The following is a 27404-nucleotide window of genomic DNA, read 5'->3' as shown; positions in this document are numbered from 1 at the left end:
AAATGGCTCATCAAAATCAATATTTATAAGTAATGCTTCTCTCTCTATTTTTTAACTTAATTATTCTAGATGAAGTATAGTCACCCAGTAATAAAAATTAGACTACATCAGGAGAGAGATGAAATTTATACTTTTCATTTTAATTTTCAGTTGAAAGCCCTAATGTTCATAGAGTGCAAATACATTCATAATGCTATAATGATCTTCACAGAAAAATATAAATGAAGCTGTCATAAAAAGATATTGCATGAAATTTCAAAAGCAGCAAATTCAATTCGATTTGCATCACATGGACAATCAGATACACATAGACACAACAATTAATGGATAGCTTTATGCAGATGGATACATCTCGATACAAAGACATTCTATATGAATCCTGTTGCAAAAGAAACTATCTCTACATTATACAGGAAACTTGACAATATTAGACAATTTTTGGTCCATACAAGAAATGTTTTTTCCCTCATAGTCACTGAAACTGCAGTACATTCAGCAGCTTCCTGCTCAACTTGAGAAGCGCATGCAGTCCGACAACGCACACACAAATACTTAGTAACGCTTGAAATAAACGTCAACGTCAAAATAAATAGAAAAGGCTTGGCATACATACACAGACAGATTAGTGGCGTAAATGCCTGTATCGTTTATGCCATCTTATTAACATGCATCGGAATCAATTAAACCAAATCGGCACTGAGGGAAAAATGCATTACCGAGGTGATCTGAAGCTTGAATTGCTACTATTTTATTGTAATGTGTTGACCTCAGTGTATGAGTGAAGTAAGTGGGCACTCAGGTTAGGATGATATTGGCACAAGAAATTCTACTGGTCAAAGCAGCAGCTTAGGGGTGTGTGTGTGTGTGTGTGTGTGTGTGTGTGTGTGTGTGTGTGTGTGTGTGTGTGTGTGTGTGTGTGTGTGTGTGTGTGTGTGTGTGTGTGTGTGTGTGTGTTTGTGAGTGTTAATGTCTCTCATAAGCACCTTTCATCTGAAGTTCTCCTATTATCAGAAAAAACACCACTGATATTAGGCAAAACTGACAAAAATGTACACACAAACACACACACACACAGCTTGATTTACTGTATAGCATCTGGTACAAAAGGGCACATACACTCTCACACACATACAACAAAGCATGTACAAATAGTTACATGTACAATATCTGCTAACAAACACTCACATCTTTAAACATACATGAAGACACATACACACGCAAAAGTGTTGGATGTTTTCTGTAGGTATGGCAAAGTAAACAAGCTCCATTCGCGCTCCTTTTTCTCCATGGCCGGTTTGGGATCAGATGAAAGGGTTCAGTGATGCTCCTCTGCTCGGGTAAACATTCCCCTAAGAGAAGAAATGGAAAACACTCTTAACCCCTTTACACACACACACACACTTGTATGCTTACAGAAATAGAAGGTACATAGCCTGCCATTCAGTTAAAACTAAGTACAGTCTGCAAGATTTATGATATCTAGGCGGAAGCTTATTTACTACACCCGTTTTATTGACTCTTAGCATAGAAAGAGGATCATGCTTACAGTAAAAGGGTTGACAGACATTGGTCGTGGGACTTTGGGGACGGACTCTGGGGCAGGAAATGAGTTGAAACCTACAAACAAACAAGCCAACAGGATCAAAATAGCACACAAATTTCAGTTCAGATCAACAAAACGGCCTCTCACATCGGTCATCTTGAGTTTTCATTTTGCAGTGTCTCGTCTTCAGTGCTAATTCCTTACTGATTCTTTTAATTGATTAGTGGACTATTTTAAGAACTGGTTTCGCTGCCATTAAGCAGATTTAAAGACTTAAGCTTGCTATACTTACCGTTCGCCTCCTGGTTACTAGACTGTTGGTGTGAAAAAGCACTTTGGGTGGCAGATGCAGGAAAAGAGACAGACTGAGGAAAGACAGCTGAGGAGGAGGCATCATCTGTCAATCAGAAAGACATGCATTTTTTTTAAACATGCAAACTGTCTTTTATTTACAAAATAAAACACAAAACTATTGAACTTTTACTGTCTGTCTGCCTGTCTATCTATCTATATGTATGTGTAGATTGATATATAACCAGACGATAGATATATAGATAGATATAGATAGATAGTGACAAGAGTGATAGTTTTGTGTTTTACTATCTATCTATCTATCTATGAATGTGTAGATAGTTTTACTTTTACTTTCTGTCTATCTCTCTATGTATGTGTAGATACACAGAGTGATAGTTTTGTTTTAGTTTTACTTTCTATCCATCTATATCTATTTATCTCTTTATATATACAGTACAGTCCAAAAGTTTGGAACCACTAAGATTTTTAACGTTTTTAAAAGAAGTTTCATCTGCTCACCAAGGCTACATTTATTTAATTAAAAATACAGTAAAAACAGTAATATTGTGAAATATTATTACAATTTAAAATATGTTTTCTATTTGAATATATTTCACAAAGTAATTTATTCCTGTGATGGCAAAGCTGAATTTTCAGCATCATTACTCCAGTCTTCAGTGTCACATGATCCTTCAGAAATCATTCTAATATGCTGATCTGCTGCTCAAGAAACATTTAATGTGTACAATTGTACAAAATATTTGTGTACAATATTTTTTTTCAGGATTATTTGATGAATAGAAAGTTCAAAAGAACAGTGTTTATCTGAAATCTAATCTTTTGTAACATTATAAATGTCTTTACTGCCACTTTTGATTGATGTAATGGATCCTTGCTGAATGAAAGTATTAATTTCTTTAATTTCTTAAAAAAAAAAAAAAAAAAATTCTTACTGACCCCAAACTTTTGAACGGTAGTGTATAATGCTACAGAAGCTTTGTATTTCAGATAAATGCTGTTCTTTTGAACTTTCTATTCATCAAGGAATCCCGAAAAAAAAAGTACACAACTGTTTTCAACATCGAAAATAATCATAAATGTTTCTTGAGCAGCAAATCAGCATATTAGAATGATTTCTGAAGGATCATGTGACACTGAAGACTGGAGTAACGATGCAGAAAATTCAGCTTTGCATCACAGGAATAAATTACTTTGTCAAATATATTTAAATAGTACACAGTTCAGTTATTTTAAATTGTAATAATATTTCACAATATTACTGTTTTTACTGTATTTTTAATTAAATAAATGTAGCCTTGGTGAGCAGACGAAACTTCTTTTAAAAACATTAAAAATCTTAGTGGTTCCAAATGACTGGACTGTACTGTATGTGTAAATCGATATACAATCAGATGATAGATAGATAGATAGCGACAGTGATAGTTTTGTGTTCAAATAGATAGATAGATAGATAGATAGATAGATAGATAGATAGATAGATAGATAGATAGATAGATAGATAGATAGATAGATAGATAGATAGATAGATAGATAGATAGATAGATAGATAGATAGATAGATAGATAGATATGGACATAAAAGCCAGTTTTCATATTTGAAAAGTGTGTTGAACTCAATATCCAGGACATCATGATAAAATGATAAATGTGCTGACTGCTAAAGACAAAGTGTATTATTTCCTCTACCACTTGGACTTCATTCAACAATAAATCCAACAAACCACTCTCTTTGCATTGGAATTTTCCCAAGTGACATCACTGTTTGTGTTGGCTTTGAGATCTACCACTAGCATTTGTGGGAGTAAGCGCTTTGCTTGATTTATTAGAAGTAAGGTCTCGCAATAGTTCCACACAAGAACATCAGCAATATCCAATTAACAAATTCATTGCTTTATGGATTAAGTTCCTTTTAAGCCAAGTACACTCTGTCAGATTTATAGCATTGTAACAATGTATCCTTCACAAGACATAACTATGGGATTGTGTGCCACAATCAGATTACTGCTGACCCTTGCCTGTATGGACCTTTCAGTGGTCCATACTGGTAAATAGAAGGCTTGCTTAATCTTAGGTTGAGAAACTATAGGAGTTGTATGCAGTTCTTTACAGTCAATTTCTTATTTACAATAACCGCAGTCCATAAAGGCATTTTATTGATATAGTAAAGGTACAAACTAATCCTAGTAGCTCAGTTTTTTTTTCTTTTTTCTTCTAAAAATGCAATTATACTGAATTGCAGTCTTCCTGTTTTCCAAAAGCCAAAACATGATGTGGGCATGGGCACATCTCTTACCTGAGGCTGTGCTTTTGAAGGGGTTACTAGGAGACAGAACAGGCTGGGTGCAACTGGCTGTAGAATTGAAGGGGTTTGGGAAATCTGAATCAGAGAGAGAAAAAGTGTTGTTATGAGCCACACACTGCAGAAGGTCTCTCATTAACATGAACTGTACTTTGGATCAAATCCCTGTTTTGACTTAATTATTGTGAATTTACAGATGTTTCCATCTCAGCGGCTTTCTGAGGTCATGCTGTACGATCGTCCAAATATTGCATGTCACACCCAAGCAGAGCTGGTTAGTAACTGATTACATGGAATCTGGATTACATAATGAGATTCCAAAAACTCAGTACTTGTAACTAGATTATATTACATTTTAAATTACTCATCATCAGACTACAGTTACTTACAGTTTTATTGATTACATGTGTACTCACAATGGCAGTGAATTATTCATAATTCATTGATTCTCCCTACTACTTCTTTTTTTTATGTTTTAAATTGCAACTGGCAACTGGCTCTGACTGGACGCGTTTGAGCGCGTTCAGTCATAAGTATCAATTTACATTCATAATCGGCCTTACAATCGTTAGGTGTGTCCCCGGCTATACTGATCTGCTATATAAACTTATTATTATTCTTCGGACCGAAAATTTGAACACTATCTCCTCCTAGAGCTTTAAAGCTACAACCACCAAACTCGGCCCAGACCTTCAGACTGTTCTGACTCGGGTTGCTGTATCTTTTCAAACTGATCCGACTTACGGTTTTCCTAAAAATGCTGATCAAAACTTGGAAAAACTCCCATAGACTTGCAATGAAAATCTGAACACTCCATCATCTTCAGTTGTCAAATTCAAATCAAAACAAACTGAAGCCCATTAAACTCAATGAAGCTTCCATTCTATGTACTATTACTGAGCCATTCAAACTCATTAACTAACTATCTATCTAACTTAATAACTATCTATCTAACTTACTAACTAACTAACTATCTATCTAATTTACTAACTAACTATCTAACTTACTAACTAACTATCTAACTTATTATCTAACTTACTATCTAACTATCTATCTAACTTGTTATCTAAATAACTATAGGCCTATAACTATCTAACTAACTTTCTATCTAACTTACTATCTAACATCTAACTTACTATCTAACTATCTAACTTATTATCTAACTATCTATCTATCTATCTAACTTACTATCTATCTAACTTATTATCTAACTATCTGTCTAACTTGTTATCTAATTAACTATAGGCCTATAACTATCTAACTTTCTATTTAACTTACTATCTAACATCTATCTAACTTACTATCTAACTATCTATCTAACTTATCTAATTAACTATATAACTATCTATCTAACTTACTATCTAACTATATCTAACTTGTTATTTAATTAACTATATATCTATCTAACTTATTATCTAACTATCTAACTAACTCTCACTTACTAACTATCAATCTAACTTACTAACTACAACTATCTAACTAACTAACTAACTACCTATCTATCTTACTAACTATATCTACACACACTCACTCACACTTACTTACACATTTTCTAGCTTTTAAACTACTAAACTAAACTAAAATGCTTCAAACTTCAAGCTTTTAAAACTACTCCAAACCTTCTGGCTAGGCTTTTTAAAGCCTAGTTAAAGTCTGTCTACAAACTTTACTCATCTAGTTATTTTTTGAATTGTCATTCAGTGAGTCATTTAACCATTATTACTGTCCATGTATTACTAACCATGTATTACTGTAATAATGTACTACTGGGCAGTCATGGCCTAATGGCTTCCTGGATGCCACAGCAAAAATGGCTGCCCACTGCTCTGGGTGTGTGTGTCCACGGTTTGCAGTGTGTGTTAACTACTCACTACTCCTACTGTGTGTGCACAAACTTGGATGGGTTAAATGAAGAGGACAAATTCCGAGAATGGGTTACCATACTTGACCTTCATGTTACTTTCACTTGTTTTGGAAGGCTTATGTCAAACACATTAAAACATACAAATTCACCTCATGTCATATTTACATGAAATGCAGGGATTCCCCACCTTTTTTGTCAGCTGAACCTCTTTGACCTAATATATTTACTTGAAGTACCCCCCTGAGAATAATAAGTTAGGTCAATAATAATAATATTTAATAATATAATTATGTTCACACACAGTTCTCTGATGTTGGCTAATGGTCAAATGACATGCAGGCAAACAAATACAATATATTTTATTTAGATTTTTTTTTTAATTATTTAAATGTATGATTTTTTTACTTAATGATTTTATTAAAATCATGAACCCTAGTCTGGGAAACCCTTACGTAATGTAATGGAAGAATGGAATATATTTTCTTTCTCTTTGTGTTTTTATATCAATATGACAAGATTATCCTATGCAAATCAAATGTGATAAATGAGTTAGGTCAAAAGTAATCAAAAAGTAATCCGATTACATTACCTTAAATCTGTAATGGGTTACATTACTAGGTCATGTCATGTCATCTGAAATCAGTAATCTTCTACAATTTGAAAGTAATCTACTCAGCGCTGATAATGATAGATGAGGTTCTGTTTAAAAAACATGGGATAATCTATTATTACTTGTTTACTCACAAATAGCTGCTTTAAAAAACCAAAGTCAAAGTCAAAATGTCATGCCTATTGTAGTTCAAAATCATTTTTAAACTAAAAAGCCCTGCTGTGAATTGCTCACTTGCAAACGTCTGAGATCCAGATGTTGCCTCTGGAACACCTGGGGAGCTGAAAAAGAGAGCACAGGAGATTGAGGGAAACAGAAAAAGAAAATACACTAGTTCAAAGAAATGAACTCTTAAAGCCGTTAACAAACATCTTAACAGTAATGTGGGTTGAAAAATCGTTCTATTTAGTTTAGACTGATGTTTGGTAACTAATTCTGTTCTATTTAAAGTTTTACCTTGCAGGCGTGGAACTTGAGGAAAGCCGGTTACCAAAGAGGGTGCTATACTGAGGGGGTCCATCAGAGGGAGCTGTTGTAATGGCTACAAAAGTGTAAAAGAGCTTGTCAAAGCTATATACCATATGTAGATTTCCACCATGCAAACAGAAATGCAACAAAATGTTGTATATTATTTTGAGATCTTTATGGACTAGCTTAATAATTTTATAAGAAAAAGGCATTTTTTTTATATATATATATTATACCCATAACCTTGTCTTACCTGTGACAGGTGTGTTGTCTGAGAACACTTTATCAAGCTGTGATAAGGCTGCATACTTATCCTGAGTGACAAGGGGCGGAGCAGCAGAACTTAGCGTGTTGTGGGCATGGCTTAGACCCCCAAAATCCAAACTCAGTGATTTAGGGAAGGCTCTAAATGCAGCTCCACCCCCAGTTGACAGAGTGCGACCTAAACCAATCAGAGAGGCTCTCTGTGATTATGCTCTAAATGCTTTTGCAATCAGTGTTGTTATTGTAACCTGAAACTATTAAAAAGAATTTTCATTGATTGATATAAAGCTGACATAAAATGATATATAAATACTACATGAAAAACTTATATATAAATAAGTCAGACAAATGATATGGTACTATAGTTTTTACATTTTATAAAGAAGATTGAAAGTGCACAACTTGCTGACACAATACTAGAGTGATGTCAGGCTGTTGCTGTGTGGTTGCTAAGGTGTTCTAGGTGTTGTTCTAGGGGCATCATTCAGTGGTTGCTAGGTTATTCTGGGTGGTTGCTAGGCAGTTGCTCGCTGACCCAAGTCAAAAGGGCAGACACTTGAGTCTCTATGATATTCTAGTCTGTAGATGTGGCTCATGTCCCTCCTTTAATTTAAGTTAATAGGATTTTTCTGCCTGTTTTTATTACCTGTGAGACAAAAATGTACATTGCACTCCTCTCCTTTAAGGGCTCATGACACAAGAATTCAAAATTGCCTTTAACTTTTGACATATATGAGGTATTTGTACCATTAAAACATCCTGCAAACTTCATAGATTAACACATCCTCCTTTAGTATGAACAAAGCATTTATTAGTCAAGCTTGAAAAAAGGCTCCAGAAAAAGACAACGATGAATAGTTATACATCTTCGCACCTTTGACTTGGGTCAGCCACCAACTGGCATTCAGTTGCTTAAAGGCTGACATTTCCCTACACTGGATGTGAGTGTCGCATCAAAAGCAAATAGAACCCATTGTAATCACTGATGGCGTCTACACTAGCAATGCATTTTTATAGGAAAATTATCCATATTTATAACTTTTGTAGACTATAACAAAGTCCCTTTAAGACAAGTCATTTCACTCGGCGGCCATCTTTGAAACGCCTCTCGGGCATCCTGGGCATCATGTAATCTCTTTGAATGGGGAAGCATCAAATTCTTCAAAACTGTTCTCCAACCTTACGATTAAATTTCATATTTGAAATCACCAATGAAATCTAACAACAACCGGCTCATAAATTTAGTTTCTAAACGCTCGAATCATGACAAAAAAAACTGTATTTTTCAGGCTGGATCAAGCTAATGCGCATGCGCAGACCTAAATGCGCGTCTCTTCGGAGGCGCGTGTCTGACTGTTTCTATAGAAACCGGTGATTCTAACGGCCGCTAAAGTGACGCAATGACTTTACCAGTCGGCGATTGGCTCTTATTTAGAAGGCGGGACTCATTCCGCCATATTGCGCGACTTTCTCCCATTCAAAACAATACCACCCGTTCAGGAGAGTCGAGTTCCGGTGTAGGATGTAGGAGTAGCTTAAGCTTAGGTGAGAATAGACACCTCTCTGGGCAACAAACTCAAGCTCCTCCGACATTTCTCTTTAAAAATTATCGTTTCTAATTCGTGCCCTGTGGTTTGTTTTGCTCTATCCTCTGCGCTTCCGTGTTCATCAATACGTCATGTGTCAGGTCAAAGTTCACTCTTCCTCCATTACGTTTATGATGGATGGATGTGCTTTTTTGGGCTTCAAAATATCGGTTACAATTTACTCAAATTATAAAGCTTGGAAGAGCCAGAATATTTTTTAATGTAACTCCATTGTATTTGCCTGAAAGAAGAAAGTCATATACACCTGGGATGGCTTGAGGTCATAGACAGTAAAAGAAATGGACACAGCGACCCCATTGGAACTCAATTGAGACAAGTGAAGCCCATTTTTAGCGATTTTTAGCACTTCCGTTTCTGACGCGCAGACTCAAACTAAGCTTGATGACGTCAGCAACCTGTCTGACAGATGTAAATCTTCTAGTAGCTGTGCATGAAAACTGCCATTGTTAATCTTGTAGAGACGGCGAACTTGAGCGGGGAGTTCTTTGGCGTGAGTGAGCAGGAGTAAGTATTCTGATTAATTATTTTGTATAGTATTTTAAAATGTAACGCCAGTACGCCATATTAAGTTAATGCATACTATTGCCTGCGAACTTCTCCTCCTGTCTGTTCGGTAATTTCTCTACTGTGCGACAGAGAGTCAAGTGGTTATGACGCAATCGTTAGCCTATTTTTACAAAAACTGTTTCTACGGGGCCATAATGTAACATAGAAGGTAATGGAGCCCTTTATACATTTTCATGTATGTTTAGAAATAAATAATGGACAAATGGAGTCTTTAAACGCCTCAGATGTAAAGTTATTCGCTGTCAAAGTGACGCCAAAATGAATGGGAGTCAATGGGATGCTAACGCAAGTGAAGTTCTGCTACAAGATGGCGGCATGCGGTCGACTTCAACTTCCGGTCGACTTCCTTGGGCACTGGGTTGAGTACATTATGGGATCATTTTCATTTTTGGGTGAACTAACCCTTTAAAGGAGCCACCCCTTAAAAACAGATCATTTCAGACAGAACTTCAAGGAACATATTAAAACAATAAAAAAATCTATGTCTTGACCCCTTTAAAGAGATAGTTCACCCAAAAATGAAAATTTTGACATCATTTACTAACCGTCAAGTTGTTCCAACACATTGCGGTGCTGAACACAGAAGATATTTTGAAGAATGTGGGTAACCAAACAGCTGACCGTAGCAATTCACTTCCATATTATTTTTTTCCATACTGTGGAAGTTAATGGCTACCTTCAACTGTTTGGAAACCCACATTCTTCATCATATCCTCTGTGTTCAGCAGAGAGCTTGGAACAACTTGAGGACAAACTTTTTGAGGACAAGGCAGTTTTGCATAATGAAAATTATTAATTGTGTTAAATGATTACTAAATGATTGCTAAACTTTTGACTGCCTGCTCCAAACACCATGAAAAACATTCTGCTTTTATGATACATTTAGTTTTAAATATATTTAAAATTTTATATATTTACAAATATTCTTATCCAGACCTGGAAATGATTAAAATCAAATTCCATATTTTTTCATACTCCTGTAGTAATATCCTATATTGGCATGCCAGTGTATTCTACAAATAATTCTACACATTCTTTCACATCAACAGGCTACATGCAAGCACAGACGTGAGACAAAGCAGGCACTGCCCTGGGCGATTTTCTAAATATACCTTTACTTTAAAGCCTGTGCCTTTTTCACTATCAAAGAGCAGATTGTCTCTCCTTGACCTGGCAGAGCAGTGATGTAGGGCTTTGAAGTAGCTGGCTGGAGCATGTGCAGGACACATTCAGTATCATTCTGTGACTTTAGCATGGCACTGCTGGTATTTAGAAGCTCCGTCTGAGGCCACTGCAGTGAGAAACATCTCCAAAGAGTAGTTTCTTAGCTTTTGTAGCTTATTTAACTTTAGATGTACTGTCTAACATAATACTGTGGCCACAAACATACTGAATAGTGTTTATCTTGCATTGTGTCTAGCTTGGTCATTTGATCTTGATCTAAACCACTGGTTTACTGTTAACAGCATTATTCCATGGGGGTTCAAGTCTGCATACTGTAAGTTTTTTCCTCTGCTTCTTTCTGTTTCTTTCTCTCTGACAGACTCACAGCCCTCATATACACAAACTTTATACTGTATCTGCAATTACATCAACACTTTTATGCCTGTCATGGCTGGCTCACTCAGCAATGCAGCCAGATGGTCTGAGGTAAAGCTGAAGTGTCTGCAGTGCACAATCAGTCAGAATCACATATATATCGTTTATGCGACTTACCTAAAGTAAAGCTGTTTTTGAAAGTGCTACTTGCTGTGAAATAAAGGATAAAGGAGGGAAGATGAGATACAGTGAAGAAAGACTTGATAGACAATACATTTAAAAAAAAAAAAAAAAAATGCAGAAATATATATATATATATATATTGATATACAGTGGGATCTAAAATTTTGTGACTCCAGATTAAAATGCTTCGGTTTCCAATTTAAAACGATTTTTAAAGGGATAGTTCACCCAAAAATGAAAATTTGATGTTTATCTGCTTACCCCTAGCGCATCCAAGATGTAGGTGACTTTGTTTTTTCAGTAGAACACAAATGATGATTTTTAACTCCAACCGTTGCCATCTGTCAGTCAAATAATGCTAGTGGATGGGAACTTCTACTATAAGAGTAAATAAAACTTGCATAGACAAGTCCAAATTAAACCCTGCAGCTCGTGACGACACATTGATGTCCTGAGACACGAAACGATCGGTTTGTGCGAGAAACCGAACAGTATTTATATTATTTTTTTTAACTCTAATACACCACTATGTCCAACCGCGTTCAGCATTCGCTTAGTGAGGTCTGATCGCGCTCTGACAGCGGCAGTGATGTCTCGCGCATATACTTCAATGAGAGCGAGACATCACTGCCGCTGTCAGAACGCGATCAGACCTTACTAACGAGTTAAAAATCATAATTTGTGTTCTACTGAAGAAACAAAGTCACCTACATCTTGGATGCGCTGTGGGTAAGCAGATAAACATCCAATTTTCATTTTTGGGTGAACTATCCCTTTAATGCAAATTTTATTATAATTTTTTAAGTAATAAAGTACATGATATACATTCATGTAAAATGTACATGAATTGTATAGTTTCATATATTTTGTTTTTCCATTTGCTTAAAGGTATGGTTGGCAATTTCTGGCAATAGAAAGCTAGCTTTGAAAGCATAAGATTCCACCCTCCTTTCCGAGAGCTCTCCAAAGCCACGCCTCCTTCAAAACACATGAACACGCACAGCCAGAGAAGAGTCTGCAAAGCGTCAAGTTACCTCATGTCTCAAAGCGCATAACATTACAATAATAATGAACGTAAACTACTTGCAGATCTCTAGTTGTACCACCTGACTGCTGCAGATTCATTTCACTGTTGATAATGTTGCCATACAAACGCATAATTCATATAAGAGTCTGAGGACGTGAACAGCTCCAGGTAGAATGTCACGGGTTATGTACTGACTTAAAAGTTAAAGGTGCCCTAGAACCAGTTTTTAAAAGATGTAAGTTGATATAAGTCTAAGGTGTCCCCTGAATGTGTCTGTGAAGTTTCAGCTCAAGATATCCCATAGATTTTTTTTAACTGCCTATTTTAGGGCGTCATTAACTATGCACCGATTCAGCACGCGACCCTTTTAAATCACGCACCACATTTAACAGTACATTAGCAACATGCTAACAAAACATTTATATAGACAATTTACAAATATCACTAAAAATATCATGATATCATGAATCATGTCAGTTATTATTGCTCCATCTGCCATTTTTTGCTATTGTCCTTGCTTGCTTACCTAGTCTGATGATTCAGCTGTGCACAGATCCAGATGTTAATACTGGCTGCCCTTGTGTAATGCCTTGAACATGGGCTGGCATATGCAAATATTGGGGGCGTAAATATTAATGATCCCAACTGTTACGTAACAGTCGGTGTTATGTTGAGATTCGCCTGTTTTCCGGAGGTCTTTTAAACAAATGAGATTTACATAAGAAGAAGGAAACAATAGTGTTTGAGACTCACTGTATGTCATTTCCATGTACTGAACTCTTGTTATTCAACTATGCCGAGGTAAATTCAATTTTTGATTCTAGGGCACCTTTAAATTTGAACAAAAAAAATAGAGTACCTTTAAATATATTACTATTAAATTTACATCCTATCTTCTCTTTGTTTTAAATGTATTAAAATCCAAAAACGATTTGAAAAAGATTGTCAATGCAGACTTTTGGACCCCACTTTATACTTCATAGAACTGTATTTTATGTGACAGGATTTTATGTGACTGTCTTTTATGTGTAATTTATGTGTGTGTGTCTTTGTGTACCTGAAGGACGTGGAAGGGCTGGAAAGGAGGAGGGATGATTCTGGGGTCCCATTCCAGAAGATAATATTCCTGGCCTCTGTCTCTCCACACCACTTAACAATGTGTCTTAGACAGAAAGAGAGAAACAGATGGAAAGGAGAGAAGAGGAGGAGAGAAAAATAAAACATTTAAATAAAAATTAAATAATAAATCACAGTCTAATGATGACTTACCATACAGTACATCTGTGTTATTAATCAGGAGAGACAAGACAGAAGGAGGGGGAAGGGAAGACAGGAAAAGAAGAAGGAAAAACAGAGGTAAGGAGGGAAGAGCAGAAGGGTAGAGAAGAGCACATGAAGGCTGTACCTTTAATGGGATGATCTCTGAAGCTCTGTGAGCGAGTTGGTCTGGCAGTGAACACTTCAGTACGGCTATCAGCTGGAGAGACAGCAGGAGCTCTGTCCCATATTGACAACTGGGACTGCGACTGTGGGAATACACACACACATGCATATTAAAAATCAGATCAGCACCCTCGATATGACACATTTTTGGGGTGGTTTTCAGATCAGAGATGAAAGCATGTTAAACGGCTCAAACCGCAAACCCTCCTTTACTCTCATGGTTTAATTTAAACGGCCCTGCTACAGTAGTAAATCAGAACTGAGCTCATAATGTAGTTCATGAAAGTAAAATTACAGCTTTAATGCTTGTTCACTGATACAAGTGATATAGTTGATTTTCCTTTTTGATTTATAATAATAATAATAATTTAGTTAATTTAAGGGAAATTACAATTTTAAATTCCCCCTGTGGTGAAAATCAAGTTTTTAATGTTGCATGTGCAAGTCAACACCATTGCTGAGTATGCTGTAGTATCTTTAAAACTGCAGTGATCTAAAGACAGTTTTCAGTCACTGCGTAACATTAGCAATACATTATTAGCTGTTTTATTACATAGTCAAGTAAAAGGCTAATCATATTAATTAATGTTATGTGTCTGACATTGTAAAAAGCGATACCATTGTGCAGCATTTACCTCAGTAAGTTGACAGAGTGGATCTGAGCTCATGTGAGCGAGTGGAGGCGGGGCTAATTAGCATATTCATAGGTCTGCATATAATAAATGAAGCAAGGGTGTGGAGTTACATTCAAGCTATTTTAAGGCATTTTTTTCCACAGGAAAAAATATTTAAATATGTCATTTTGGTGATCAAAGATGAGTTTTAAGGGATAAAATTATTGGGTGACATACACATAAGGGGACTTTAAAACTTCACTAAGGTTCACTAAGCTTATTTGTATACTTTATTTTAGTTAAATAATTAAATAATTTTACCAATTTAGTTCTTTAAAGATAAATTACAGCTTTAAAACTTCTTCACTATGCCTTGCATACTGTTTTCCTCCTAAAGTCTTTTATAGTAATTTTCATTTGTAATAATAATTATTATTATTCTAATAAATAATAATAATAATAATAATAATAATTATTATTATTATTATTTAAAAAAAAAGAAAGAAATTACATTAAAGTGTTAATTCACCCAAAAATGAAAATTGTCATTAATCACTCACCCTCATGTTGTTCCACACCTTTTTTCATCTTCGGAACACAAATTAAGATATTTCTGATAAAATCTCCATTGACAGCAAGTTAATTTACACTTCCAAACACCCAGAAAGCTACTAAAGACATATTTAAAACAGTTCATGTGACTACAGTGGTTCAACCTTAATGTAATGAAGCGACGAGAATACTTTTTGTGTGCCAAAAAAATAAAATAACTTTATTCAACAATATCTAGTGATGGCCGATTTCAAAACACTGCTTCATGAAGCTTTAGGAATCTTTTGTTTCAAATCAGTGACCAAAGTACCAAAGTCATGTGATTTCAGTAAACGAGGCTTCGTTACATCATAAGAGTATTGAAATTTCAATGGTTCACCACTGGGGGGCATGACTTTGGCAGTTTAATACGCGCTCCGAACCACTGATTCGATACAAAAGATTCGTAAAGCTTCGAAGCTTCATCAAGCAGTGTTTTGAAATTGGCCATCACTAGATATTGTCAAATAAAGTCGTTATTTTGTTTTTTTGGCACACAAAAAGCATTCTCGTTGCTTCATAACATTAAGGTTGAACCACTGTAGTTACATGAACTGTTTTAGATATGTCTTTAGTAGCTTTCTGGGCATCTGAAAGTGTTAATTAACTTGCTGTTAATGCAGGCCTCACTGAGCCATCGAATTTTATCAAAAATATCTTAATTTGTGTTCTGAAAACGAACGAACGTCTTACGGGTGTGGAACAACATGAGGGTAAGTAAACAATGACAGAATTTTCATTTTTGGGTGAACTAACCCTTTAAGGGATTGATAATACTATTATCAGTCAAATAATAATAATAACAATTCATCAAGACATTATTGAACTTTTTTGTCTTTTCGTTTGTTTTTTTTACATTTTTTTTATTTCTGGGCCTCCTTTTTTTTCCTCACCAGTGTACGAGTTGGCCGGGCAGTGGGGTTCAAAGGATGTCCCAGTGGAGGCTGATTCTGAGCGGGCCCATGTGGAGCTGGAACAGCCTGAACCCCTGGCCCCCATGGTGTCTCTGCATCTCTGCGAATCTTGCTTTTAGAGAAATGCCTGGAAAAACAAACACTTGTTAGTATTGGATTCTTTGACTTTCAACTATAGATAATGCAGGGAGTAGGGTTCAGTGCATGTATTAATAATTTAGTTTGATCCACACTGAAACTGCCTTTATGACCACACTTCTTCTCACTCACCATTTCTTCCTCTCATATTTGTCCTGCAAGAACTCTTTCAGCTTCTGTGTGTCACGTGCATCAAAACAGCCATCTGTTTTGGGGTCAAATGTGCATAGCCAGGTCCTCCTTCCAACCTAACGCCCCCATAAACCAAAAACACAGTTAATCACCTTTTTAAGCCTCATTAAAGTTTATACAGCCTTATACAGGCTAATCTTCATATTGCATAGAGTACTTTCTCAAAGGAGATGTTTGCTAGGATTTTCATGTAAAATTGAGATTGTGCAACCATTATTTAGAAAGTATTTTGCTTCTTTGGGGTTTGTGTTTGCAATTAACTTAGAAGCTTTATTATTACTGAACATTAATAGTTAATGTAAACATGTCAAACAGATAATGTTTGAAAACTGTGTGCAATATTATGTCTGAGGTACTTTAACAAATTAGACAGTGACCCAGATGCTCAGTGACATAAATTACAAAAATACGTAAAACGGAGTCAAAATGGCATGTATTTTTAGCATCGAATGAGCTTAGGTGCAATTGAGCAGGCTCAGTTACACATTGTGAATTGTGTATGGATTAGTGGTTATTTAGCCCTGTAGTTTAATTTATCATTCACTTTAATGTCAGCACCAGCACTGATATTTGCTGTGCTGGTCTGTCCCTTCTCATATTCAACATACTTTACTGACAGAGGAGAGGAGGAATGAGTCAGAAGAATTTTTTGCCAGTGTTATACAAGCATGGCGCCCACCCTCGGAGCAACTGCAATGAGCAAAAATCCTGTAGTGCCAATTGTGGGTGTGAAAGTGAGTATGTGTGTGTTGGCTGAGGAGTGAAAGAGCACTGTCTGTACTTGAACCCCATTCAGATTTGCTTACCAGAAAGGCAAGTTCAGTCACACACTCATGGGAAAACCAGCAGTATATTACCAACTAAAAAACTCTATCTATTTTATGCTTTGCCCACACACCATCTATAAAACTTAATGTAAGCTCTTAGTATTAAGCAATCTACTCATTTGCTCAGTGCAAAACTAAGTTACCCTGCTTTTGCAATTTAAACGATGGAAGCCATCAAATGCTTTTAGTCTGTTCCCCAGCTAGTTTTAGAAATGCACTTAGACGCACAAACACACAAGAAATACAGCCAAAAATAAACCGTGAAAGTGTATCCACTACACATGTGGGGTTTTCTATTAATAGAATTTATGTTACACATAAGGTGGTTGATGGATGGTATATAATATGTTTCTTATGCTATATTATGTTCTAGATTTTTTTTTCTTTTCTATTTTTGCAATTTTAACAATACATTTATTTGTTATATATACACACGCACACACTCACAGGCCACTTTATTAGGTACACTCGTTTAACTGCTTGTGAATGCAAATATCTAATCAGCTAATCACATGGCAGAAACCCAACGCATGTAGACATGGTCAAGATGATCTGCTGGAGGTTAAACTGAGCATCAGAATGGGAAGAAAGTTGATTTAAGTGACTTTGAATGTGGAATGGTTGTTAGTGCCAGATGGGCTGGTCTGAGTATTTGAGAAACTGCTGATCGACTGGGATTTTCACACACCACCATCTCTAGGGTTTAATGGTGTGAAAAAGAGGAAATATCCAGTGAGCGGCAGTTCTGTGGGGGAAAATGCCTTGTTGGTACCAGAGGTCAGAGGAGAATGACCAAACTGGTTCCAGCTGATAGAAAGACAACAACAACAAATAATCACTCGTTACAATCGAGATCTGCAGAAGAGCAGAATACACAACACATTGAACCTTGAAGCAGATGAACACGCTGGTGCCACTCCTGTCAGCGAAGAACAGGAAACTGAGGCTTCAATTCACAAGCTCACCAAAATTGGACAATAGGAGATTGGAAAAACATTGCCTGGTCTGATGAGTCTCGATTTCTGCTGCAACAGAATATTTTCACACTTTGGGCCCCTTAGTACCAACTGAGCATCATTTAAACTCCACATCCTACTTGAGTATTGTTGCTGACCATGTTCATCCCTTTATAACCACAGTGTACCCATCTTCTGATGGATACTTCCAGCAGGATAACGCACCATGTCACAAAGCTCAAATCAGCTCGAACTGGTTTCTTGAACATGACAATGAGTTCACTATACAGTCACCAGATCTCAATCCAAATAGAGCACCTCTGGGATCTGGTGGAATGAAAGATTCACATCATGGATGTGCAGCCGACAAATCTGCAGCAACAGCATGATGCTATCATGTCAATACGGACCACAATCTCTGAGGAATGTTTCCAGCACCTTGTTGAATCTATGGCACGAAGAAATAAGGCAGTTCTGAAGGAACTCGGTACTGGCACATGTACCTAATAAAGTGGCTGGTTAGTTTTTAAAGGGACAGTTCACCCAAAAATGAAAATTCTTTCATCATTTACTCACCCTCACGTTGTTCCAAACCTGTATAAATGTCTTTGTTCTGTTGAACACAAAGGAAGATATTTTGGAGAAATTTTGTAAACAGGCCGCTTTGGGGCACCATTGACTTCTATAGTAGGAAAAGAACTACTATGGATGTCATGTTTAACACATTCTTCAAAATATCTTCCTTTGTGTTCAACAGAACAAAGAAAATGATACAGATTTGGAACAACTTGAGGGTGAGTAAATGATGAAAGAATTTTCATTTTTGGGTCTTTTTTAATCATTTCATTTTTAATAACCAAAACGGTTCACAGTCATTTCCTAGGTTTTTTTTTTGTTTGTTTTGTTTGTTTTTTTGCTTTTTCCCTTCCTTCTCCAATGTATGCCCTCTTTGCATGGGTGACAGGACTGTGCTACTTTGAGCTTTGGGTTTACTGTTTATTTTAGGGGTCAGGAATTTTTACCATTATGATGGCAAATAGCATGTTTCCCCATTGATTTCCATTCAAAAATAACCCTATATTCTGAAGAAGTACATTTTTTCCAAGCAAGTCTGCAATTTGCATATTATATAAATAATGTATTCTAAAAAGTAATATATACGATTAACAAGCAACATTTTAATCAGGCACCAAACAGAGTACCCTTTATTCGCTTTGTGGTCAAGAGGTGTAGAATTTTGCACAAGAAGAAATTTGGATTTATGACCCCCAAGTGGTTTCCAGATGTCTCCTGTCCATAAAAGTCGCATAGCATCACTTATGTACTAGAAGACCCGCCACTCACCTCGTTGCCATGGTTTTGCAAAAACTCCACTTCCTGTTGGGAGAAGGTTGTCATGGAAATAGACTTAACTCTGTGGGGTGGGTTGAGCCCTCTCCTGAAACAGAAACAAACCGCAAGCACAAACTGCGTGGTTAAACAAGAACCAGGAGTGAAGCGTTCAACGGGTTTGCTTTTATTTTTAATATAAATGAGCGTGAGAGTGTGACAGGGCTGTGAAAATGAGAGTAACCTCTTGAAAAAAAAAAAAAAAACAGTGAAGGAAGAGGGCTGCATGTTTTTCTCCAGTGCTATTTTTGTTCGTAAGTGCAGTTGCAGATTGAAATCGTGTGTAAACTGAAGTGGAATCACACCATTCCCTTGCTGACATGCAGAAAAAAACACGCTATATTGATGCCAAACCTGAAATCATGACGAAATGATACGTAACACAAGCGAGACTGGGACACGCCTGAAAATGACAAAGTAGTAATTACCGACTATCTTGAATGTAAACACAACCAGAAATCTCACTGACAGCGCTGCATTGACATAGCTACATATTTTCCAGAGTTTAATAGGCTGCTAATGAAATTCTTGACATAATCACATGCAGTTTGGTGTTATCACTCACAGCATTCCAGAGCACGACGTGCATACGAAGCAGCCCACGGTGATATCGATGTAAGTCACCCCAGGTTGGTTGCACTCGAAGCAGTGCTTGTTCACTCCCGTCTGGGCGAGCTCGCGGACCTTGCGGGCGCATATCTCCTGGTTGTCCCGGTGCTTTCGGTTCGACATGCTGGTGCCCTGTAGTCGCACACACCCCCTGGCCCTCAAGATGGTTGTGGGGGAGCCGTTCACTCGCCCACCGTTGCACTTTAATTCCCCCGCCGTAGTATGTTTCTCACGCCCGCATTCTGAGAGCGACTACGCGGCTGGTCGTCTTCTCATGCACTGAATTGAATTTTCATGAACAGAATCTTACATGCGTAGTCTCTCGTGGTCACGACTGGCCGGAGTTTTACAACCGCCCTGTTTATTTATTCATTGCTGCGGTTTTCTCCTCTGGGCGCGAAGAAAATCCGATTCTCGTCATTACTCTTCCTCGCTCTGCTGATTTCTCTCCCTTCGCACAGTATCAGATCGTTCGCGGCGCGCAGTCTCTCTCTCTGCTGTTGCGCACCCGTCTTTCCTTCCAGGGATTCTAGGGAGACTGCGAACAGAAACCAAGACGGGGACGGAGGAGGCAACTTTGAGTACTACAGTGCCTCTGGGGGGCGAATAAACGCCGCGGGATAAGTAGGGACTAATCTGCTTAACAATATTGTGTTTATGATGGCTGCGTGGTCATTATTTTGTGCTCATTTATTTCCAGGGTTACCCAGCAACGTGAGATTTTCTATCTTGGACACGAGTAGATTTTATCACGCCCTTCTGTATGACGTTTGAAATAAAAAATGTGTTTATTAACTCTTTGCATGAAGCACTCAAATCAATGCAGTGTCCATCATGGACTACGACTGAAAAAAAAAAAAAGAAGCAAAACCGAAAACACTTGACGAATTTTAAGTGAGTGCATCCTGTTGACACATTCTTGAGTTAAATCACATTAACGGAGACATCTCACCAGTTACACTGATGTAATGTTGGCCTGGTTCCTGGTCTTGCAGTGAGTGAAAACACAGGATGCGTGTCCTGCAGTGGCAACTAGCTGCCAGCAGAGGTCACAGTTTTGCAAAACATTAATTTAGCTTCAGTTTGGTTAACAGAAATTTTGAGTATGAGGTCTCTGTGGAACAAAAGTGGGCGTTTTTGTATTTGTGGGTGTTTTGAAACTGGTGGGTGTTTATAAATCATGCAATGAAAAATGACCCCACCCCTAAACCCTACCCACACTCTGACGTGGGCAAATCAGGTAACGCTCTCAAAAACGCCCCTCTGTTTATGGCCTCGTCCACTGATCTGGTAACTCCTATTACTGTCCTGCAGAGACCTGTACTTGGACATTTAGAATGTTGGACAGTTAGAATGTTCAGATGTTTATTAATTTCTTTTACAGTTTCTCTGACTTTTATGCTTTGTTGCCTCAAAGCATTATATCAGGGATAATTGTGATAGAGAGGCAGGGGCGTAAATTTCATCTGACAGTGGGGGGGGGAGACAATAAACATAAAATTTATAAAGAGCAATTTTTGAAGGGGACACAAATAAAACAGCCAAAATTTTACTTATAAAGAATATATGTAATGTTGCACAGAAGAAACCCTACTATTATTAGTGTAGCATGGAGTTGTTTCTCTTTGGTTCAATGAAAAAATCTGTCTAAATTGGCCAAAATATTCTTCAAAATATATATATATATATATATATATATATATATATATATATATATATTTTTTTTTTTTTTTTTTTTAAGTTGTTTACAACCAAGTCACCAAAATACGATGAATACCAAAGATAGGCAGCACTCAGATAGGGGGGGTCCTGACCCCCCTGTCCCCCCCGCGATTTACGCCCCTGTAGAGAGGTAAATGTTTGCACAATCCACACTATTTTTAAACTTGTGATTAAAGATTACTTTAGCCTATCTCTTAGATTACTTTATGTAATATACCAGGGGCGTTTCTTCCGAGGAGGCAAGGGAGGTAGTGCCTCCTCAAAAAAACTGGATGAGAAAATAATCAATATTACAAAAATAAAACAACACAAATGTTACAAAATCTGACATTAAAAAGTGTAAAAGTCACTTGTTTTTCTAAAGAAACACTGCCAAACAGCGACGCCCGCAGGTAAAGTTACAGCGGGGAGTCCGCGTCTTTTGTGCCTCCCTTCAGCAGAAACAAAGCAGAGCTCCCAAAGCGTGCGGTGGGTTTAGTGGGGGGATGATAGAGTACGTCAGGGAGGACGCATTTTTGTAGGCAAAACCCGGAAGCGAGTTAGCATTTTAGGGCTTCCGGTTCCAACGCGTAAAGTCTATGGGTTTTTTGATTACGTTTTTGCTAAATCGCCTGAAATAAGGTCTGTGGTAAACAAAGCCTCTAAATACTTTCACGTTTTGATCTATGACATAAAACACACCAGTTATAACCCACTTGTGATTTTTTAAACCTTTACTGTGTCTTAAAAACGGCGGTTGCTAACAAATTGCTAATAGGGACTACTTCCTTTGGCGGGGACTTTAGACGTCATCATGATAAACAGGACATTTGGACAGCATTTCTCATGAAAAAGTGTATAAGTATTCATACACAGCACAGATCATAATCAGCGAACATGTTTTTAAATAAAGTTTGGTGGTGACGACGTTGATCGTGTGTTCGTTTATAGCGTACTGTTAGCTTTTTATATCTGACGACTTTATTTAGGCTTCAAAATGTATTTATGTTGTTTTAACTTTTAAAGATTATCTTGATTGACAAAACATGTAAGTGTCATAACCCTTTGTTAAACACAGAGCTTAATTTCTGCGATTTTCCAAAACTCTATGGGGAAAATGCTTAGGCTTTCAACGGAGGGAACCTGTGCACCGCTAACTTCCGGGTTGGCCTACAAAAACACGTCATCCCTGAGGTACTCTATTGAGAATGAATGGGGGAAAGTCACGTGAGAGGAGGCAGTGCCTCCATCACACTATGACTGGATATGATTGGACACCCTAACCGATCATATTGGTTTGTGCGATAAATCCCACCTCTTGTTTTTGTGCGTGTTCTCGTCGAATCAGCCTGAATTGAGTACCTCAGAGATGACGTGTTTTTGTATGCAAAACCCGGAAGCGAGTTAGCCTTTTAGGACTTCCGGTTCCATCACCCTAAAGTCGTTTATTTTTTTGAATGGGTTTTTGCTAAATCGCCTGAAATAAGGTCTGTGGTTAAAGGCACAGTATGTTTTTTTTTTTTTTCGCCACTAGGGGTCGCTAAACTCTTCAAAACAATAACAAAGGCGTAGATTGATGACGCGGTGAATGAGCGTGGACTCATGAAACTTGTCGTCATTCCGATGGATATAATAATGTTTATGGCGAAATAATGTTTATGGATGAGTGAATTTTTAACATGACCGTGGTTTAAAGCAGGGTGTGGCCGAGAATCGCGGGCGCGATTGCTAATGAGAGACAGATATCAGAGCCACACGCGAGTCCCAGGGGATATAAAGGAATGAGGACATTTCATTCTACTGAACTACTCACAAAGCTGAAATACTACTAATACAAGTCAGTTTACTTGACAACTTAAAATTGTTAGGTAACGCAGCACTGTTTCACTTGAGATTGATATACAATATTGATCCTCGTTTAATTTCTCATTTTGTCCCAAAGTTCGCTTGCCATGGTCCATAATGTTTGACCGAAACAACAACAGCGTGTCGCTAGACTGCAGCTCTCTCATCTGTTGCCATGGTTACTATGCAGTACAAGGAAACCAGGGATAACGCAGATATTACGTCAATCACAGGCGACAAGTGACAAGGGAGGGACAGGCGCTATTTAAAATTGTGAATTTCTCTGAATTTACAAATTCTTGGAAACATTTAGGATAATGTAAGTACATAGCTGAACAAAATATATAACATTGTGCAAGTGGTTTTTGGATATTTTAATATGAAAATCTTACATATTGTGCCTTTAACAAAGCCTCTAAATATTTTCACGTTTTGATCTATGACATAAAATACACCAATTATAGCCCGCTTGTGATTTTTTTAAACCTTTATTGTGTCTTAAAAACGGCGGTTGGTAACAAGTTGCTAAAAGGGACTACTTCCTTTGGTGGGGACTTTAGACATCATCATTAAAAACGGGACATTCGGACAGCATTTCTCATGAAAAAGTGGATCAGTATTCATATACAGCGCAAATCATAATCAGCAAGCATGTTTTTAAATAAAGTAGTTTTTTAAATAAAGTTTGAGGAAGCTTGGTGGTGGTGACGTTGATCCGCGACCACGGTGTGCTCCGTTTATAGCCTACTGTTAGCTTTTTATATCTGATGACTTTATTTAGGCTTCAAAATGTATAAATGTTGTGTTAACTTGTAAAGATTATCTTGATAACGCTTTGTTAAACATAGAGCTTGTTTTTTGCGATTTTCCAAAAGTTTATGGGAAAAATGCATATGGCTTTCGATCAAGGGAACCCGTGCGCCGCTAACTTCCGGGTTGTCCTACAAAAACACGTCATCTCTGATATACTTTATGAAGACGGTAGGTGCGTCCCAATTCATCTACTTATGTACTATTCTATGACGTTTTTGAGTACAAATAGTGCAAGTAGTGCGTTAGAAGGTAGTGCGTAGTACATAGAAAATTCCAAAAAGAAAAAGTGCACTTTAAATAGCTGGATGATTAACAGAAAAAACGAAGTGTGGAATGTTGGACACTTCATGCACTCAACTGTCGCAGCTTTAATTATGTAGCGGAGGGAGAGGGGGTATCGGACTCTGTTGTTAAATGACAAAATAACCTTATACAATTCACGCACTACATGGATGAGTACAAAGTGCATAAGTGCATAGTGCGTCATTTGGGACGCAACTAGTGATGGCGTTAATGGGAAGACTAATTAAAAAGTAAGTAAACAACTGTCACTTAGATATCACCGCTTTATTTCATGTCAAAATCAAACTCGAAATGGCCTGAAAACATGATGGCTGCGGTGGGTTTTAGTGAGCAATCAGCAAGGTACGTCTTTGTGTCTGTGAGTGAGTGACCAGTGTGTACAAGCTTGATGACTGCTGAAAATAAATTGACTAATAAAAAGAAAATATGAATATTAGTTCATAAATAATATATTGTTTAAATTGTTACATGCCTTTAGTTATTATTTTGGAATAAATGTAAAAATGCATAAAAACACTAACTTGATGAAATGTACTTGGTTTTAATAAATAGAACATTACATAGTGTAAAAATACAAAAATAGAATTGAATTTGGTCTTTCTTTTTATGTAATGTAACTTTACCAGGAAAATTGTGTAACAGAGACATAAATGAGGGCGTTGCTTCCTTTTAAAATACCACTGCACACCACTGAAATATACAGTGCCTTGCAAAAGTATTCATACCCACTGAACTTTTCCACATTTTTACCCGTTACAACCACAAACAAAAATGTATTTTATTGGGACTTTATGTGATAGACCAACACAAAGTGGCACATTATTGTGAAGTGGAAGGAAAATGATAAATGGTGTCCAAATTGTTTTGTAAATAAATATCTGAAAAGTGTGGCATGCATTTGTATTCAGCCCCCCTGAGTCAATACTTTGTAGAACCACCTTTCGCTGCAATTACAGCTGCAAGTCTTTTGGGGTATATCTCTAGAGAGTGAAATTTTTGCCCATTCTTCTTTGCAAAATAGCTCAAGCTCAGTCAGATTGGATGGAGAGCGTCTGTGAACAGCAATTTCAGATTCTCAGATTCTCAATTGGATTTAGACTTTGACTGGGCCATTCCAACACATGAATATGCTTTGAACTAAACCATTCCATTGCTCTCTGGCTGTATGTTTAAGGTCATCCTGTTGGAAGGTGAACCTCTGCCCCAGTCTCAAGTCTTTTGCAGACTAGCAGGTTTTAATCTAAGATTGCCCTGTATTTGGCTCCATCCATCTTCCTATCAACTCTGACCAGCTTCTCTTTCCCTGCTGAAAAAAACCCCCATGATACTGCCACCATCATGTTTCACGGTGTCATGTCTTGGTAGGTTTGCTGTTGTGCCATAATCTTTACATTTTAACATGATGGATTGTACAGTGCTCCATGAGATGTTCAAGGACTTGGGATATTGATTTACAACCTAACCCTGTTTTAAACCAAAGACTATAGAATAACACAAGATGCATCACTCGTATTATTATGAATGGGAGAAAGTGCAATGCACAATATGGCGGAATAAGTCCCGCCTTCTAAATAACGCCCTATGGAAATGAGGCACCAAGGATGCACATTTAGGACTGCGCATGCGCATTAGGTTGATCCAGCCTGAAAAAATAGTTTTTTTGTCATGATTCGAGCGTTTAGAAACAAAATTTATGAGACAGTTGTTGTCAGATTTCATTGGTGATTTCAAATATGAAATTTAATCAAAAGCTTGACAAACAGCTTTAGAGAATTTGATGTTTCCCCATTCAAAGAGATAAGAGCTGCACTTGGATGCCCGAGAGGCATTTCAAAGATGGTCGCCAAGTGAAATGACTTGTCTTAAAGGGAATTTGTTTAAACTTCTCCACAACAAAAAGTTCAGGGCACCGTGAGCAATATCACACGAGTAGCCGTAAATATAGCCTTAATATTAAATAGATTAATAAGACCAAAGATTGCCCATTTTATGTACCCAAAAAGAGTTATATCTCATGTTTAACTTCTATAAGACACAGCCGGCCGAGATGAAGCTGTTCTCAGCGAGTACTACACGAGGATTGAACGGCCCTGATGGCCTGGAGCTTGCATCTCGGAAAACGTTTAAACAAATTGTAAAATAGGCACTATGATTAATATAAGTCACATATTTCAAGCCTAAACAATTACATTATCGCCTAAAAAACACTTTTTTACTACAGTTCATGGTACAATAAGCAAGTGTAGTAGCTATTTGCAAAAATTATGTTGGATTTGCTCGGCCGCCATGACGGTCACTTCAAGCGGAGTAAACAAACGGCGAAAAGGTAGGAGTGCTGTTATTACTAAAATATTGCACGGCTATCAGCCAATCAGATTCGAGAACCAGAAAGGACTGTTTTATATATATATATATATATATATATATATATATATATATATATATATATATATATATATATATATATATATATATATATATGAGAAAGAGATAGACAGAAAGAGAGCAGTTGTTGCCATTTTTTCCCCATGCGTTAATAATTTTTATTCTAAAAGGTGTATTATTAACTAGTGTGGACTTGCTACTATGTTGTTTACAGCAAGAGACATGGAGAGAGAAATTAATGTTGGTAAATGCTTTATTTACGTGTGTTAGATATAGTGGGCGTGCAGTTACTGTGAGGCATTTTAAGATTCTAAGGCTTATTTTAAGGTTATATCGCTGACTCAGATTAACATCTTTTGCTTGTGTTTCAGTTTTGGCTTGATTTCTTTCACTGCTGTC

At 37.1% G+C, this 27404-nt stretch overlaps 1 protein-coding gene across 5 annotated transcripts; it reads right to left on the bottom strand.

The window, feature by feature from the left end:
- Positions 1 to 851: 851 nt before the first annotated feature.
- Positions 852 to 20870, bottom strand: agfg2 (ArfGAP with FG repeats 2). 5 transcript variants are annotated; one of them, XM_067401726.1, is made up of 15 exons: positions 19915 to 20046; positions 19704 to 19752; positions 19305 to 19398; positions 16118 to 16233; positions 15827 to 15974; positions 13691 to 13811; positions 13343 to 13447; positions 11253 to 11285; positions 7352 to 7540; positions 7087 to 7171; positions 6865 to 6911; positions 4151 to 4234; positions 1836 to 1940; positions 1547 to 1617; positions 852 to 1349 (listed from the first exon to the last, which is right to left on the bottom strand). In XM_067401726.1, exons 3-15 carry the CDS (start codon positions 19356 to 19358, stop codon positions 1302 to 1304), a joined length of 1206 nt encoding a protein of 401 aa, XP_067257827.1. In that variant the 5' UTR covers positions 19359 to 19398; positions 19704 to 19752; positions 19915 to 20046; the 3' UTR covers positions 852 to 1301. The 5 variants fall into 5 exon arrangements, 4 of the variants coding, with proteins under 4 accessions (XP_067257827.1, XP_067257823.1, XP_067257825.1 ...); XM_067401722.1 differs by lacking the exon at positions 19704 to 19752 and having other exon boundaries at positions 19915 to 20867; XM_067401724.1 differs by lacking the exons at positions 1836 to 1940; positions 19704 to 19752 and having other exon boundaries at positions 19915 to 20869.
- Between the last annotated feature and the right edge of the window lie 6534 nt (positions 20871 to 27404).

The sequence above is a fragment of the Chanodichthys erythropterus genome, chromosome 11 (assembly GCF_024489055.1).
Source record: "Chanodichthys erythropterus isolate Z2021 chromosome 11, ASM2448905v1, whole genome shotgun sequence".
In the NCBI taxonomy this organism is placed as follows: Eukaryota; Metazoa; Chordata; class Actinopteri; order Cypriniformes; family Xenocyprididae; genus Chanodichthys; species Chanodichthys erythropterus.
Note: the sequence above shows the minus strand (reverse complement) of the source record. Positions and strands in the feature narration are given on the sequence as shown.